General features: G+C 41.7%; 1 protein-coding gene across 2 annotated transcripts; it reads right to left on the minus strand.

Annotated features, from left to right (window-relative positions):
* Nucleotides 1-210: 210 nt before the first annotated feature.
* macroh2a1 (macroH2A.1 histone) lies at nucleotides 211-17060 on the minus strand. Of its 2 annotated transcripts, none has more exons than XM_070843246.1 (9): nucleotides 16774-17060; nucleotides 14936-15136; nucleotides 14655-14761; nucleotides 13950-14141; nucleotides 13158-13265; nucleotides 10326-10425; nucleotides 6646-6735; nucleotides 1902-2076; nucleotides 211-810 (listed from the first exon to the last, which is right to left on the minus strand). In XM_070843246.1, the coding sequence occupies exons 2-9, from the start codon at nucleotides 15105-15107 to the stop codon at nucleotides 645-647; spliced, it is 1110 nt and encodes a 369-aa protein (XP_070699347.1). In that variant the 5' UTR covers nucleotides 15108-15136; nucleotides 16774-17060; the 3' UTR covers nucleotides 211-644. The 2 variants fall into 2 exon arrangements, with proteins under 2 accessions (XP_070699347.1, XP_070699348.1); XM_070843247.1 differs by lacking the exon at nucleotides 10326-10425 and adding an exon at nucleotides 8815-8905 and having other exon boundaries at nucleotides 16774-17059.
* Between the last annotated feature and the right edge of the window lie 523 nt (nucleotides 17061-17583).

A 17583-nucleotide genomic window follows, 5' to 3' on the forward strand; every position in this document is an offset into this window, starting at 1 on the left:
TGCCCGTTTAAACAAAGGCAAACACAGGAATTTGCAACACACAACACAAAAACAAAAACTCAGAGTTCTCCAGTCTCCTAAAGACCAAAGCAGAGCAAACTGAACTTTTCTTTATGCTTCACCTTTTCATTATACAGTACTATTAACAACAGAGATGTTCCAAAATGCAGAATTGAGTGTCGTGTGTTTTTGAGATCAAAAGAACAGCTGTTTTTACTTCCTTTACTGCCATTACATGCGTTAACCCGTATTCATCAGACTTCTCTGGAAGTCTGGTAATTGAGGTGTAGCGATCTCTCATAACATCTTTTAAACCATCTATATACCACGAAAAGTAAATCTTAAAGTGAGTCTTTTCACTTGTTGAATCTGTTTTGTGTGGCACTGTTTGTATTAAAAGACCGCAGAATGGACAGTGCACTTTTACATTTAAACGCCAGAGGTGACAAGTAAATAAGAAATTTAAACCAATATAGGAAAAATACAAACATAATGCAAAAACAAGTTCCCGGCCTATAGAAAGATTCTTCTTTTTCTTTGTCTCTTCATATTTAACCAATCACTAGTAAACACCTGCCTATTTCCTTGCAGGAAAAACAGAGTGGGGGGAAAAAGGGACAAGGAGGCGAATTCTCCAAACTCTTTTAGCTCGTCTCCAGCTTGGCCATTTCCTGCACGTAGATCCCGATGCTCTCGCTGTCAAACAGCACAAAGTAGACGGTCTTGATGGTGGAAGACATGGTGGCCACAAAGTAGCTGGAGATGGCCTTGAGGATCAGCTGGGCCGCCGTCTGCTTCGGGAAACCATTCCTGAGAGAGAGGAGCACAAACACAAGGAACCTTTAGCTTTTTTACCTGTTTCAGCCCAGGATCAAGTCTGCCCATAGATAGATTTCTCCCAAACTAATTTTTGCTTTTATTTCATTCTGGAGAGTTAAATTCTGGCAAGTTTGACCTTTTCCTGCCCCTAAAACTATTCAAATGAAACAAACTGAGAAGAGAATATCACACTCTGGTGGAACTGCTGCAAATACAGTAATACAGTATTAAACCCATGACAAGGGTTCACAAGTAAATGTTATGTTGTGTCACGAGCCAAAAACGTCAGGAAACACAGCTCTGACCTCCATGTTAGCTTTCACACTTTCTTACTGTTGTTCCACTACATGGCGTGTTTGTGTTAGTCTGTGATCAGGAAATATTTACACAAAGAAAATGGAGAAAAATGTACGAGCGGGCAGAGACACATGAGAACAACTTAGCGTTATGGAGACCTGTGAGAAGGCTTTTCTTACAGCTGGACAGTGGATCGCCTTGCTCAGGTGAAAAAAGTGTTAATGTTACCAAACTTCTTGGCAAACCACCTCCAGCTTCTGATTAAACCAAAGCCAGAGCGGAAACACCCTCACGCTGTTATACAATGGTGATCTGCAGGGTGTGTAGTAGTCTTATTGTTAATGGAGACAGGCAGTAAAGATAGTATTACATTTTCTAACAGCATCTTGCTTTCACAAGTAAGGCTGCAACTAATTTTCATTGTCAATTAATCTGCCAATGTATTCAATGGATTAATTGAGTATTAATTGGTTAATGTTTGGTCTATAAAATGTCAAAAAATGCTGAAAAATGTCGATCAGTGCTCCCAAAGCGAATGATGACGACCTTAAAGTGTCTTTAAGGAAATCAGAGAATTGACTTACTCAAAGTCAATTGAATACTCAAACTGATAGTTGCAGATTAATTTAATAGTCCACAACTAATCGATTAATCGTTGCAGCTCTACTTACAAGTACCAGGAAAGTGACTTGCAGTCGTCAGATGAGGACAAAAACACCTGAAAATAAGTGATTGCTTGATGCATCGTTTGTCAGGTGTGTGTCTGTCCGTGTGCGCTTTCTTACCTCCCGCTGCCAATAGAGGGGAAAGCCACAGACTTGAGTTTCTTCTCGTCGGCCAGAGCCAGGCAGTTCTTTACCGTCTTGTCCAGCAAATCCTCACACTTGTCGGAGCCCCAGCCTGGACTGTTACAGTGGATGACGTACTTAGCAGGTAGACCGTAGCCGCCGGTCAACACAGCTGAGGGACAGAGAGAAGAGATGAGATATCGGTAAAGATCAGTAAAGTGAGAAGGGAAGAGGAGAGGAAATAAAGACGGACACGAAGCAGAGGAAGAGGGGGAGCAGAAAGGAAGCATATTCAGGTAGAAATGTTTGGTTAGTGGAAAAGAGATGTGTTGTTGCACAAACTTGTCCGTTGTTTGCACATTCCTGAAATCAGAATATTTTTAGGACCTATGCTGAATCACTGAGACTGTGACTGTGTGTGTAGAATCATTATTTTGGATTACAAATTAATTAACTCTTTATTAAAGGTGCAGTGTGCAGGATTTAGTGGCATCTAGCGGTAAATTTGCAGACTGCAACCAACTGAACACCCTTCTGTTCACTTTCCAAGTTTGTAGGATAAGCTATAAGTGGCTGACATGGATTCACGTGTCTTTGCCTTTTCTTTTCTTTTCAAATAATACGTATGACGCTCCATTTGCCAAAATTTGGGTTCTCAAACTTTTCAAAATAGTATCCCAGTTCTTTTGTTCTTCTTTGTCTTCTATGCCACTAAACTGAAGCTGCCACTTCAGCGTAAAAACACGAAAGGTAGTTTGTCTACTCTGGGCTACTGCAGAAATATGGCGATACTCCGTGATAGAGAATCTGCTCTCAATATAGAACTAAAAGGACTTAATCTAAGCTAATGAAAACACAACAACTCTTCAGTAGTGTACAATCACCTGAACTAAAATGTATTTATGAATGTTCTATTCTGTTTCTGCCAATAAATTGGCCTAAATCCTACAAACTGAACCTTTAAGAATGTAAAATAGTGAAAAATCATAACATCCAAGAGGCCAAGGTGCTTATGACAGTAAAAACATAATGAAACTAAATGAAAGAACAATGTAGTCACCCACAGCTGCCACCTGCATTGATAAGTGAAAACAGTGCCTTAAACCTACTTTTACTGAGACAAATTGTTGCTAGTCAGACAATGAGTGAACTCGTTCCCCTCTGACTGCTGCTGGATTTCCTCACATCACATCCATTGTCTGCAGTCAAAATCACCTTCATTAACCAGCTTTGTCAGAAGTGAAAACCCTAAAGTCGAGTTTGGAGACCTGAGATGCTAAAAGAACACTTTGCTTTGTGGAAAATGTATGCAGCAAATCTCCAAGAGCTTTAAATGGTTCGACCAGGGTCTTACAGTAAGGTAGGCAGGAGGAATCACTTCTCCAGACTGCTGGACGGAAGAGGCAGAACAGAGAAGAGAAGAGGAGAAGACAGGAGAGCAGAAGAGTCAAAGCAACAGTTGTAGAGAGCGTAACTCAGCCAAAGCCCCCCCCGACTCTGAAGTGAGAGAGCCTCCAGTCAGATTTTATTAGCCCACAGCGAACGTGTGACTGGACTGGAGTCAAAGCTGAGGACGAGCTGATTTCCAGATGGCACACAGACAGGATGGAGAGACTTCACACAGCAGAGAGGGAGCCAGCTACACTGCCTGTGTGATCTGGTCCTGAGGTAAAGCGTGCGGATAATGATGGTTACGGGGCCCATGACTGCCGACAAAAGTCAACTTGTTTCATGATTTCGGAAGGTGGAACGATGGGTGGTGGCGTCTCTGCACTGAACATCAGGGGGTCCCCTGTGAATCAGACTGTGTGTGGACAGGCCTGCAGCATTTCTGATGATGACCTTCTGTGGGTGGCAGCTCATGCCAACCAACTTTTTCATTTTAATCTATAACAACAAAAACTATATATATTTTTTTTATTGTTGATAAATTGCAATAAGACATAAGACCAAAACCAACAATGTGTTAGTCCATCTCTGAATATTTCCTGACTTCCTGTTTGTGGCTCTGAGCCTAAAGATAGATTTTCCAAAAAGAATTTTTTGATCCCAACATTTGAGACTTCTAATCTAATCTAATCTAAATCTAATTACCATTGCGAGATTTGTTCTAAGCGAGATGAAAGTAAGCTTGTCAGTGCTCTCTGGTGGAGCAGCCCAACATTCCTGCCTTTTTGTCGTTGTTTTTTTTTATAAAATCAGTTTAGTTTTACTGGTATTTCTAGATCTGTTCATGTTAATTACTGCAAAGTTCTGTTTACTTGATCTAATGCCCACAACCTTTTCACCACACTGCAGTCCTCCAACATCAGAAAAGCAAAACACACATCAAGGCCAAAGTCCTGAATAACTTTGCTTGTAAAGAAACAAGTACATGGAAAGTAACACCAGTATGTATAACAGTGATATTTCATTAGTGGACTAGCTCACGGAGGGGAAAGTAAATGTGCACTGAGCTTTTACATCAAGATCAACTTTGATACACACATTTTGATAACTTATCCTCTCAATTAATCGATCAACTGCTCTTTAAAAAGTTATAAAAGCAGAGACAAATGTCCTTCCCAGTTACATAAAGGCCACGTTTTCATTAAATTCTCTGCATTCTTACTGGCATAATCAGGCTTAAAAACAGGAATCGCAATATAGTGAACTAACAATAAAGTTATCTAAAACTTAAGATTGTTTTGTTTGCAATGCTTGAATCATCATGTCAGCATTTTGTTTTGCCTACCACTCCAATGCCGCTGATTACAGGTGGTAAAATAACAGCAAAACAACACCATGAGTGCTCCTCTTTAACTTATTCAGCTCCCATTGTCATCTAGAAATTATTTTTATTCAACTATATAAAAAGGAGATAACTCTTATGAATGCACTACAAAATAACATCACACTTAAGTTCTACCTGTTTTTGGAATATTGAACAAAATGTATTAAACTTCTGCGTGAATGACTCTGGTACCTGCCTGGCTTTTATATTGGGAAGTTTGCTCACAAAATCCAGACTATACTGATTGTTTTAAACATCCTCAGGAACTTGTTTGACGGCTGTTCTGAACCAGGTCTGGTCAGGATGACCGTTTGGCCGATCCAGATCCCCAGAATCCCTGACAGGCTCTGCTGGCTCGGTGTTCAGTCACCTGGTAATCTATTTATGAGCTCCACACAGAGACCGGGATTATGATGCTGAGCTAACTTGGCTGAATGTGAGAGAGCGCGCGGTGGTGAAGGTGGGGAGTGTTTTTAAAAAAGCGAGTGTTAGTGATGGATAACGAGACAGACAGATGGAGACAGAATAAGAGAGAGATGGAGACGAATGAAGTGAAAGATAAAGTAATCTGTTAGGGCTCAAACGATACGACTCTCTGAAGACTGATGCCTGTAGTCTCAGACCGAAGTCGCTGAGAACTGACATTACATGCCAATCCTGAATGTCTCTGCATGACAAAAATATTCAAGTGATACAGTGTGTCTCTAATAAATTCAATGACAAAGGAAAGTCTGGCAACATTTACCTTAAAGGGGAGAATAAATGAGACAAAGTGTGTGTGCCCGAGTCCAAAGGGCTAATCCCTGCTGAATGTTTAAGCAGAGGCCAAAAGCACCCAGCCCGGTCCAGCTTGGCTCTGTGTGTGTGTGTGTGTATATATATAAAGTCTTATGGGACACACTGACATCACTGCCATAGGAGCTGGGTGGTGCTTGAGTAGATCAATATGCCTGTAATGGTGACACTGGAAGACGGTCATGAAACGCTCGTGTTGCTGTGGCAGAGCGTAAAAATAAACAAACGAGAGGCAGCAGAAATGCAAAACAGAGTGGCAGCAGAAGCGATGACTGCAGCATTGTTCTTTGGGGTGGAAATGAGAGTTTGCGACGGCACGTTTTCTGTTGTTACGGCAGTTTAATAATTGCAGCAAAGCAACTTTAAGTAGAAACTCTGAATGTCTCCTCTCACCTTGTACTCAGCATAGTAAGACATTATCCCTGATCAGAAAATCCACAGAAAACCTTCATCAGTGTCGCTCCTAAGCTTAGCTGAAGCAGAGTAATCTACATTGTCTTAAATCATAAATGGACCGCACTTTTACAGTGCCTTCCTCAGAGCGCGTCAACACAACATTCACATTCACACACCATTCATACAGGCCGGCTGCCAACGGAAACTCATCATTCACACACACTGAAGCAATTTGGGGCTCACTTTTTTTTTTTTTTAAATCAGACTCATCATGACCACAAATTTTGGCTGTTACTAGACAAGATAAAGACTAAAAGTCACACCACTTAGAAAGTCCTACCCATGCCCCTCTCCTTCTCTTTGAGTAACTGACAGTCTAGTGTTTGTGTCATTGTTTCACTGTGTTTTCTACTGTCTATCACTGTTAAATCACCTGTATTTATGCAGTCACTTAAATAATAAGCCCAACAAATTAAGTCACTGAGAGATATAGTTTGGAAAATGCTTTGTCGAGATTAAGGCCTGTTGCTGCATTGACTTAAAGCCAGAACTACATAACCAGCAACATTTAGCTTGTTGAATAATGGCTAAAGGAGATGTTCTGTTTGTAACATCTCATCTCAAGTCTGACTTGGCAACACCTTTGGGCTCCTCAGGCAGAAATGACAGACTCTGCTTTTTGTATTAAAGGATTTTTTAAAAATCTCTTTAGCATCCACAAGTTAAGCAGCAGGTACTGGCAGACAGATCCTGCCTTTATTTGCTCTGCACACTTACCGCCAGCCACCTCCAGAGGGCCGTTTTTCTTCTTCAGCTCCTGCAGCGCTTCAGTGAACTCCTTCCCTCCTTTCTTTTCCAGAGCGGAGCCTGGAAGTGGAGGAGATGATTGGAGTGGTTACGTCCCCACACGCTGCTAATAGACAGACAGGCAGGCCGACAGAAGGCAGGAAAGAGGAGTGGGGATGTCATGCAGACAGACAGGCAGACAGACAGACAGACAGGCAGACAGACAGGCGCGCAGGCAGACAACGATGCTGTCGATCATTTCACCTGGCTTCTTTCTGAACCTCTGAGCTTTCACCTCTCGTGAAGCACTTTGAGTCTCTTTCACTGTGTTTGGGAGACTCAGGAAAAGTCTCACAAATTAAGTGCAAAGATTCAAAGCTGCTGTTTTCCAAATGACTCATTCTGAGTCACTTAAGTTAATGTATTAAAGCCCCGGTCCTTAATTACTTCCCTCTGTCCTCACATACTGGCTTGGACTGAGCTTTTTTTTCCTCTTTTCACTTGCAAATTAGAGTGAAGGGTTTGTTTAAAAAGAAAATAAAACGTTTGCACATACATTTCCAGGAAAACAGTGTAGAAAGAAATCTAAGTTCAACTCTGAAGAGGAAGACGTATACAGAATTATTAGACCACTGGGAAAACAAGCTGTTTCTTTCCTACTTTGTTTTGATGGCTATAGGAAGTCATTCTACATTGATCGCACTATTTCAGATGTACTCAGAGCTAAAGAGAGAAGCCACAGAGGAAACCAGAGAGGAGAGAGGTGATTCATGTCTATCAGAGCCAGAGAAATGACTGTTCTGGCTGCAACAGGCAGGAGAGAAAAAAACCAACAAAGTTAATGTCAGCCTTTTAAAGAAAAGTTAGTGAGGAAGCTCCTAATTAACAGCCAATACAAGCAAGCAGATAAAAGATAATATCTGTAGTTTAGCAGCCTGTTGTATCGTCATTAATGGATAAATAGTTAAACATTTATTCGCTCTTTAATTCATCTGACTTGTGATCAACGCTCAGGAGTTTTCAGGAAATTAATCTGTCAATCAGGAACTTGGTGTGTTCTCTTCTATGCAGCTGAACTGGACACAGGTTACAGGATATGAAGCGATTGTCCACATTTCAGTCAAGTGGAGCAAAGCAACAAAAAGCAGCACTGCGGTTTCAGGATCACACTGACGGAAATATACAGTAGATTCGTGTGTGTATATATAAGATGATGCACTTAACTGCTTTGAGTAGCACCTGGATATTTGATGACTACTAGGGGCAACAGACTAAAGTAGTAGTAGACTAAGAGTAGTTGTAAAGGTGAAGCACGTGTCATGGGCCACACATGTCAAAGGACTTTGTTCCAGCTTTTACATATTTTGCAGACTGGATGCAGCTTGTGCCCGAGTGATGTGACAGTAAACTTGCAAAGACTTGAAAGTTATGACTATGACTATTTTCTGTGGTTGGTTTGAGGTTTTGAAGAAAATCAGATCATGTAGTAGCTTAGTAGCTAATGCATGGGCTTGTCTCATTAAGCAGGATTACTTAATTAATGGGCTTTCAGAGCAGGGGGGGGGGTACCAGATATTCCAGATTCAGACTTCATCAGTCCAGCTTGGAGTGACAGACCTCTTTTGAAAACATTTCATTTTTGGTGCATTAAAATGAAGGAATCTCTGACATCTGAGAGTCTTGCCAACTAACAGTGTTTTTAAAGCAGCAAGCCAAATTCAAATGACCACATTTAGTTTGGTTTTCTGGTTAGGTTTATTGAAAACTGCGTGTGGCTGCAACACCCTTTGGCAGCAAACTTTCAAATCTTGGAAACTGGACTTTCCCCACAAGCACTTAAGTGCATAAAAAAAAGAGTCTCTGCTTGCACATTTCAAGCCTCTGCAAGTTAATTTTCACTCATGATGCAGTAATAGTTCCTTGGGTCAATGTTTCATCATCAATTACAGTGATGCATTTACACTAAGGGCAGAAAGGAGTTGGTGTTGCTGAGAAGGTTTTCTTCAGTAAAGGGCAATGGCTAAATAACTGAAAAAGCAGAATAAAAACTGTGCTCCTGCTGTGATGTTTGTCCACAGACTGCAATGCAGACTATCTGGAATATGCAGAGAGACAGCAGACAGGCACTCGCAGTCTCTGGGATGTCAATGGTTCCTTTACCTACTTCACCACCTGTATAGAGGGAGGAGTTGGTCGGGTGAATGACAGCGTCGCTCTCCATGATGGAAATGTCGGCTTGGACAACTTGCAACTACAGACGACAGCAACGACAAACAACAGGCAAACAACATGGTGGTAAAAACAGTGATCGAGGAGGAGCAACAGGATGAGAAAAACAAGTGGGGGGGGGGGGAAGGATGAAAGAAGAACTGGAAGAAAAGAGACAGGGAAGTGAGCACGCTCCTTGTTGGATGAAGACATCACAGGAAACCAGGAGGATACGGTGAGTCACATCATGTAATTAGGAAGCAGGACTGCACAGTTAGACAGATTTACTTAAAGAAACACAGAAATACAGTTAATTGTTCTCAATTTTTGTAGCTTACACTCAATACATTACATATTAGAGTGCATTTTAAAAGAATCATTTTTTATTTTTGGAGTTTTAATTGTAGACACTGGAATCAGTTTTCTGATTAACTGTGTCGTCCTGATTTCTGGGCCCATGAAAATGAGCAAAGAGTTTTATGGTGGCACTCGAGGCCATCGACCTTCCAGTCAGGCTGCAGTGAGCAGCAAGGTTCATGTCAGTCTTTCTTCTGTATATTGGTGCTCTATTTCATTCCAATAACCGTCCTCATTATTACAGTCATTATTAAGCATTGCAAAGGTCTGACAGCCATCTGAAAGGAGGAGAACCTGGACCGAACCATAACACATCTACACCATGACAGGGGCAAGCAGGATCACTGCTCCGGGGAGCTCTGATAAAATCCTTGAATGTCCTCACAGATTGTCATGTCTTGTTAGTGGGAATTGGATTTTTTTTTAAATGATTTTCCATTGCAAGTTGTGTGGCTACATCACACAGAAAATGAAGAGGAAAAGCACCAATAACCACATGAGTTCGTCCACATAAAGGAAAAACAATAAATGTTTAAAGCACAGAGTTCTTGTGCTGTTTTTCAATACTCAAAATAAATTATGATGGAAGTATTCTTAACCCTTTAAGGTCCGCACCAAGAAAATGGTGACGGAAAAATGTATTCTTTATATATTTTATTTGCTTGGGGCACTAATTACAAAAATCGATGTTTTTTTATGAACAGACCCCACATTTTTTGAAATATTGGCCTCTACCAAACGGTTGAGATGTCGTAAGTAAAACATGTTTTCAATAAGATATAGTGAGTCAAAATGTGCTCTACCATATGGTTGAGCAGAAGGTTTTGTATGGCTTAAGTACAACAAATAATTTTCAAAGTATTAACCACAATCTCTTCCACTGCCCAACATCTGTCCTAAAGATCATAACATGGACCAAGTCGTGTTGATGAACAGACCTGGTGGACGAAGGTGCTTCAGATCAGTGCAGCAGTCTGAAATTCTTTCCTACTTCACTGACAATTTAATTTGGGAGAATCTGTCAAGCTGTTGAACATTCAAGGATTTTCAATCTGAAACCCCAACAGGATGAAAGAGGATGGGGGAGGCGGGGCGGGGGAGCTCACCTAGATCATCTTTAAGGTCAAGTTCAGCATTGGTGGGGTTGATGACCCCCTCCACGTCAAAGCCAGCCAAGTTACTGACCTCGCTGTGGATAAGGTTGAGCTGCGGAGGGGGTAGGCGAGGGATGGGGAGGCATGCCAAGGAGGAGGGGAGGAAGCAAAGCCATTAAAACCAGATTCACGCCACTGCTTAAAGGGATACCTTGACTTTTTGATGAAATATAGACTGGATTGGATTTAACATATCTGAACTACAGCTGACAGCAAAGCGAGTGCATGCTAAAGGCATCCATGGGCAATGACATGTACAACTGAATGTCTAAATGTGGACTGACGGCCTACGCTGTATGTACGTTTTCAAAGCAGATTGTGACAACTAAAAGAATTCAAAAGAGGACAGCAGGCCTGCGGGTGCATTGATTACAAAATGCTCAATTATTTATAATGTCAATGGAAATAGCTACAGACAAATGGCCACAACCAAGACAGATGGACGCAGTATGTAGAAGGCTGAAAATACTGTTGAACAGCAGGAAAAGCACAGGTGTTCCTAATAACATTAACAATGGCTCCGTTCTATTTGAATGTCCCAATGAGCGAGCATGCGCAACACCAGGACCCTAAAGCTGCAGCAGCTAAATGGAATTCAGCCATTATCAATTTGATTAGTTACACCTGGGAAAAAAGGCCTATGGCATACAGCCATATCACACGTCTTTGCGTTGCTACTAGTTTTCTTACTATCCTCTGTGCAAGGTAGTGCGATATGTTATTTTTTTTATATTTTGTGTCTTCGAGGCTAACTTTAGCTCATAGTTTCAGTTTCACAGTCAGGGATTTTTCCAGAGCCGAGGGAATATTCTACAACAGAAAAGTCAAAATGTCAAGGTACCCTTCAAATGTTAAGAATTTTCAAAGCATAGGCCGCATTGTGTTAGACCACATATCACCTCCAAGGATTTAAACTTAAGACTTGATCATAAAAGGCCCAAATAATCCCCAAAACAAAGCAGTGAGAGTGAACGCAGTAACAACAGAACAGTGACTGATCACTTGGGCAGGAAAAGTGCAGTCATGATAATAAAGTCTATAAAACTGAAACGGGATAGCTTTTCTTTTCATGAGTTAATTATCTTAATCTGATGGAGAGAGCGTACCAAAAGCAGAGACAAATGCTGCTACTTCTGAGTGTTTAAGCTACATTTCAAATAAATGCAAAACATCTAGTTGTGCGTATTAAGATGACCACGAGCCAAGTCAGCATTCCTTTAAACTAATATTTCAGGCTTTAGAGATGGGCCATCTTTTTTTTTATGTTAAAACATTTTTCTGACTCTACAGCCTGTGATGTTTACCCAAGGTTCCTAAAAGATCAATCGATTCATGGTGAAATCAAGAAAAACAGAGAGAATGTGTTAACTTCTGAAGATTACTCAAAAAAAACACAAGCAAAGAGGGAGTGTCGTTGTGATTAAAAACAAAATATGTTGCCAAATGATACGAGCAGAACCAACATGTGTGTGCATCAAGTCTGGTTAATCAGATAATGCATTAGTTACTAGCATATGCACATTAGACCAAAGCATGCAGTGCCACTAGCAGCAGTTAAAGTCCCAACTGAGCTGAAACGTTGAGCTTTGGAAGTAAATTTCCCACATTTGCTCCTCTACGGAGGGAATTTCATGTTTTTGCATTGAATTTTAATAAGATGCAGATTATAAAGAACTTGATTCCTGTTGTTAATACGATCTTCTGTCATTACAAAATTGTGTTTAATCAATTATGTTGGGCTACCCAACCCAAATCTTTAGTGACAGGCAACAAAAAAAAAATCACAGAGGACACTGTTGAAATGTCTGATTGGTTAACACATTATATATAAAACTATATTTTTTTTCTAACACAAGAGTGTGCACTGGTCCCAAATCAATATATTATCAGTATGATTTACTATCATGATTTAAAAATAGGGAACAGTGGATCAGTGACACTTCTTGCATCATTCTTGAATCATTCATTTTCTTGCAGACACTGTCGTTCCCCGTCCTTTTATGCTCTTCAAACTTACTCCAATCTTACGAGCGTCTGATCTCGATGATCTTCTGATCTCGAAAGTTGAACATTAAAAAACTTGGACAGGTCTTAGATGAGACTTAGATGAGGCAAATTTACTTCCATGTTTCAGTTCAATAAAAAAATAAAAAAAAAAAAAAAAGGTTAAAAATGCGCTTTTATGTTCCGCAGGACCAAAGCAAGAGGAGATAACAGATCTGAGAGATCTGAGATAGACAAACAGTAAAAACAGCATTCATGGTTGATGCTATTCCACTCGCTGCTCTGCTGTGTGGCATTGTAAGCCTGTATAAGCAGTACACAACTAACATTAATAGGACAAAATTCACATCATCCTCGACAACACTTCAGTAGTCTCAAGTCTGCAGGGGTACTTATAGTTACAATAAACTCTGTGGCTGAGAAAAATAAAAAAAAACATATCTTTGGTTTTATAGACTGATCTGATTAATCTGGTCACTCGTCAATAATGAGATATCAAGTTTTCTCCAAAGAGACAGGATCCTCCATGACAGAAAGACTAATGGTGTTTTATTCCTTTAACTTCTGAAATATTAAAAGATTGGCCTCGGCACTGCATTTTGGGACCAGACCGCCCTTTGATGTATTTCAACGTATGTTTTTATTGGCCTTATAACAGCCTGGGATGAGTTAGGTGCCTGTTCATCGCAGACATCAATCACTCATTAGAGACTCAGCCGGAGCTTCTCATATATTTAGCCCACACATGTGTCTGCGGTGAGTATATTTCTACAGACAGACCTTTTGACCCAGGAAGAGGCTCTTGGTGGAGAGTACAGTGAAGCTGTCAACTGGAGATCCCTCTGTGGTGCTGTCTGCCGACGCCGCCTTGCTCACCTCGCTCTGCTTCTGTTGAGGACACAGAACATACAGTATGTATGTGAACCATTTAACCTCTAACATCATGTGTACTGTGAAGGACGTGCGTATGCAGGCAGAATAAACTATCCCAAATCAAAATAATCCTGATTCTAGTCCCTTTAGTTTAAGCTCTACATTTTGGACATCACCACTATCTGTTAGAAAGTTAAAAACATGCATCAGGAAACACCTAAACATGAACATATATTCAGATCTTATCTTAAATTGATATTTTCAAATGCTAGCTATCAGAAGTCAACGTCTGTCTCTTCATTTCTCATGTTCTCACCCAGTGGAGTTTGAATAGCATCGCTCTCCGTTACCCAAATGACTCAAACTACACAGCTGAATGCTCAAAAGATAAAACGGCCTGCTCAAGACGTAAGTGGTGGTAACATGTCTAATATGGACACGTCTAATATAAGTGAAACTGCGCTCATGTGTAAGATGATGCCCAGCCTTGTTCTAGTCCCAGCTACAGTTTAGGTAAACTTAACTAAAACAGTCCTTTTTGGTCTTCTGCTCAGGATGTACAGGGATTGTGTTCAATAGCAAATTGTTTTATGAAGTCCATATGTCTTTAAAAATGGTTGTTTTGATGTTATTTTGAACAGGGCACGCATATAAATCAATCAGCATACCAAAAGTAGCCACATTCACATGAGGCAGTACCTTAGCCTTCCCTCCTGCCTTTTTCCCACTCAGCTTCTTGGTCGCTGTTTTCTTGGCCGGCTTGGGTTTCTTCTCGGGGGCGGGTGAGACGGGTGTCTCCAGCTTTCCCTTTGCTCCTCTCTTCTTGGCCAGCAGCTCTGGGTGGATGTTGGGCAGGACTCCACCTGCTGCGATAGTCACACCTTTCAGCAACTGAGACAGGAAGACAAAGTTAAAACCTGGAGTTCACATGGCTCCCACACTCCCTGGAAGGGAAGAAAAACAAAAAAATCAATGTAAAAACATGCTGTGTGTCTGAAAGTTGCTGTAAATGATATAATAATGCTGTAGAAGTCTTTCTGTAAGTAGGCTGCAGCACTAGTTCTCAACCTGGTGCCCGGGGACCCCCTGGGGGTCTTTAAGAGGGGCCCAAGAAAAGTGGGGAATATTTAAATTTCACTATTACTTCATTGAATAGACGTTAGCCTGATGAGTAAATGCATAAGGGTATTTTGTTCACAGGTTTCACACTCTTCACTATTAATCTGCTGATCTAGACAGTAAAGACAGTTGTGGAATAACTAAATCTGATCAGACGGGGCTCCCTGAGAGTACATCTGATCACATACAGGTCAGCAGCCTGATGTGTATCAGTTCACTGGTCCTGGACACCAAAAACGCTGAGGACCACTGGCTACAGTATGAGTGATGTGTGCAGCAGCGGACCTGGTTCAACTCCTCATCATTGGCGATGGCCAGCAGGATGTGTCGAGGTGTCACGCGGCCCTTCTTGTTGTCTCTGGCTGCATTACCCGCCAGCTCCAAGATCTCCGCTACGTGGGTAAGAAAAAACATCAGTGGAGCTCATAAATGAATGTTGTAGAGCACTAGTGGCAAAATAAATCTGTTTCTGCCCGGTCGATATCACTTGATATTAATCATTTGTAAATATGAAGTCACTACTACAACATCTGTCATAAATTTTGATTTTTAATATTCCATCTCACCGGTTAGATACTCGAGCACAGCAGCCAGGTAGACGGGTGCTCCCACACCGATGCGATATTTGGGCAGGCCCCTCTTGATGTAGCGCAGCATGCGCCCCACAGGGAAGATGACCCCAGCCTTGGTGGACCGGGACGTCTTGGTCAACTTCTTCTTTCCTCCTCGGCTGGACATGGTGCTGAGACCGCTACCAGTGTTGGGCTCTGCAGAAACACACCAACCGACATCCATAAACAGACCTTCACAGGACTGACAGGTCTTCTTTGTGGTAAGTAACATATCTAACAAGCAGTGATACAGTGCTGAGAACACTGAGGGTGACGTCTTTCTTAAAAAACAGTCATCTTACTGGTTACAATCACAGACTGAGGCTGCAGCAGAAGAAATCTCCCCCAAACTGGTGATCTAAGATTTGATACAGTGTTAAGTTGGGACACTTCCCCTACAGGAAGTGATAAATCAAAATATAACAGTGAAATAAGGTCTCATTGAATAACTTGAAAACATCAACTCTGACACCGACACATATTAAAATTGTATTTCCATGCTGGATGGAGTTTGTTTTCTACAAACTGTTGCAGTTCCCGAATAAGGCAAAAAACATTATTTTTAATGTTTAATTATTGAAGATTTGAAACCTTTTGACCTCTTAAAACTGATGAAACATACAATCCTGGACAGGTTTTACACCACAACATCCAGCCCTTGATACATATAATAAACAAAATAAATAAAATGTACATATATTTGTTATTATGCACATCAGACCAAGCCCCTCATTAAAACAACTCCAGCAGTTAGTTCTCCTTAAAAACTACAAATCCCCTGGAGGCATGTCAGTTTCAAATTTCACCTTCCAAGGTTTTTTTTTTTTTACGAATATATTAATTATCCAAGGTCCACATCAGGATGTTTGTGTGCCCAGTTTAGGTCCCCCTCAGGCCAAAGAGCATCATAAATGTCACACAGGCTGTAGGAAGACGTGGATCATCACAGGAGCTGCCATCTGATCACTGCTGCAAGCGATCATTTATTAATAATATCTATCAGCGTGCTGGGAATGGTCAATTATTAAGTGTAAATAACATGGCCATGATTTTCGCGGTTAAACTGTAATAAAATCTCCACCAGCACAATCCAACCCCGTGGATAATATCATGACATGTAAAAATAAATGTGATTAGGGTCGTTTTTTTTTTTTTTTTATTGTACCAGATGCAGACAATGAATCAATTACTGAGTCAATTAGCCCCACCAAAGGCCAGGCTGTGTCCTGAACCTGCTGTGAAGCGAGGATTTCACATCAAATATCAGGCTGACCGTGACAATTACATCGTTATTGAGCAGCAGACAGCAGACGCATCATCTGCGGCATTTCTGCGCTCCGGTCAGGTGTAACGCTGGGAAGGTGGGTTTATCCGCCACACTGGGCATTTCTCCCTGCTGCCCACTGATAAGGCAACGATTTCCGCATGCCAACAGCCCGCCTGGTCTCGCACTGCTACATTTCCACAATCCACACCGTGGGCGATTAAACTAAAGGCTGGAATCGAGCCGTCAGACGACCTGAGGACATTTTCCTGCTCAGGTCAGCGAGCTTTCTGGGTGGAAATAAGCGCGGCGGAGCGGCGGCAGCTGTCCGCTCCGCCTTCCCTCCCCTCCCCGCCCGTCAGCTCCAGCAGCTCCGCCGCTCTCCGCTCTCGGCCTCCATGCCAGAAAAAGCACGAAATGGCAACGCTGACGGCTCGGCTCGGCGAGAGGAGAGCGGCTCGGCCGGCAAGGAGCGACGGCGCACGGCACGGCACGGCACCGCTGTGCGTAAACCCGGGGGAGTACTTACAAAACAGGGCACGGCGAAAAGCGTCTTCGGCTCTCCGGGAACAAGCCTGGGCAGTGTCCTCGACTCCCACAATCCACAGCGAGTTGAAATATCGGAGCGAGCCAGCGCTGCCCGCGGAGCGATGCAACTGCTGGAGAGCAAACCTGCTGAATGTGAATCTGCTGCTGCTCAGATGATCTTTAACCCTTTTTCCACCTCTCACTCTGTGCAAGAAAACACGTGGTTTGCACTGAAATGCTGACTGTTTCCTGAGCAGATCGATGCCAACTCTCACAATAATAAACAGCTTTATTTACCGTGGGGTGCACCAAATCGCTTGACCAGTGGTGTCACTAATTCTGGGCATTTTATGAAATATATTCTCCGGTCCCCACCCTCCCACTAAGACTCAAGTTTGATCAGCCTCCACTACCTTTTACAAGATCAGGATCAGCTTTTTTTTGTCAAAGTATGAGCACACATATGAGGAATTTGACTGTCTGGGTGTTACACAGTGAATAATGTACAGGATATAGGGAGGAGGACGGGAATAGACATGGAATTAGGAATTAAGATGGGTAAACATAAATGTAGAATTAGTAAAGGCTACATACAAGTAGGTGAATGTGTATTTTTTTAAAAAAGCAACAGTCTTCTGATAATGTATCAGTCAAAAACCAGTCCAGAGGAGCAACATGATTATTCCAAATATGACGATATTCTGAATTTGGTGGGGCTCATGTAAACAGCATTATCCAATTAGAGAATCTGAATTAGTCATTGTACTGAGTGTAGCATTTTCCATTTGAGACACACGGGATATGCCAATAA

Source organism: Pempheris klunzingeri, chromosome 14 (assembly GCF_042242105.1).
Source record: "Pempheris klunzingeri isolate RE-2024b chromosome 14, fPemKlu1.hap1, whole genome shotgun sequence".
NCBI lineage: Eukaryota > Metazoa > Chordata > Actinopteri > Acropomatiformes > Pempheridae > Pempheris > Pempheris klunzingeri.

Bases quoted from the DNA above. Each gene is read 5' to 3' on its own strand.
- macroh2a1 (XM_070843246.1), bottom strand. From the start codon at position 15,107: ATGTCCAGCCGAGGAGGAAAGAAGAAGTTGACCAAGACGTCCCGGTCC. The intron at 14,142-14,654 runs GTCCGCTGCTGC...TTCCTGTCTCAG, and splicing joins ATGATGAGGAGTTGAACCAG to TTGCTGAAAGGTGTGACTAT. The intron at 2,077-6,645 runs GTAAGTGTGCAG...TCTGTCCCTCAG, and splicing joins CCCTCTGGAGGTGGCTGGCG to CTGTGTTGACCGGCGGCTAC.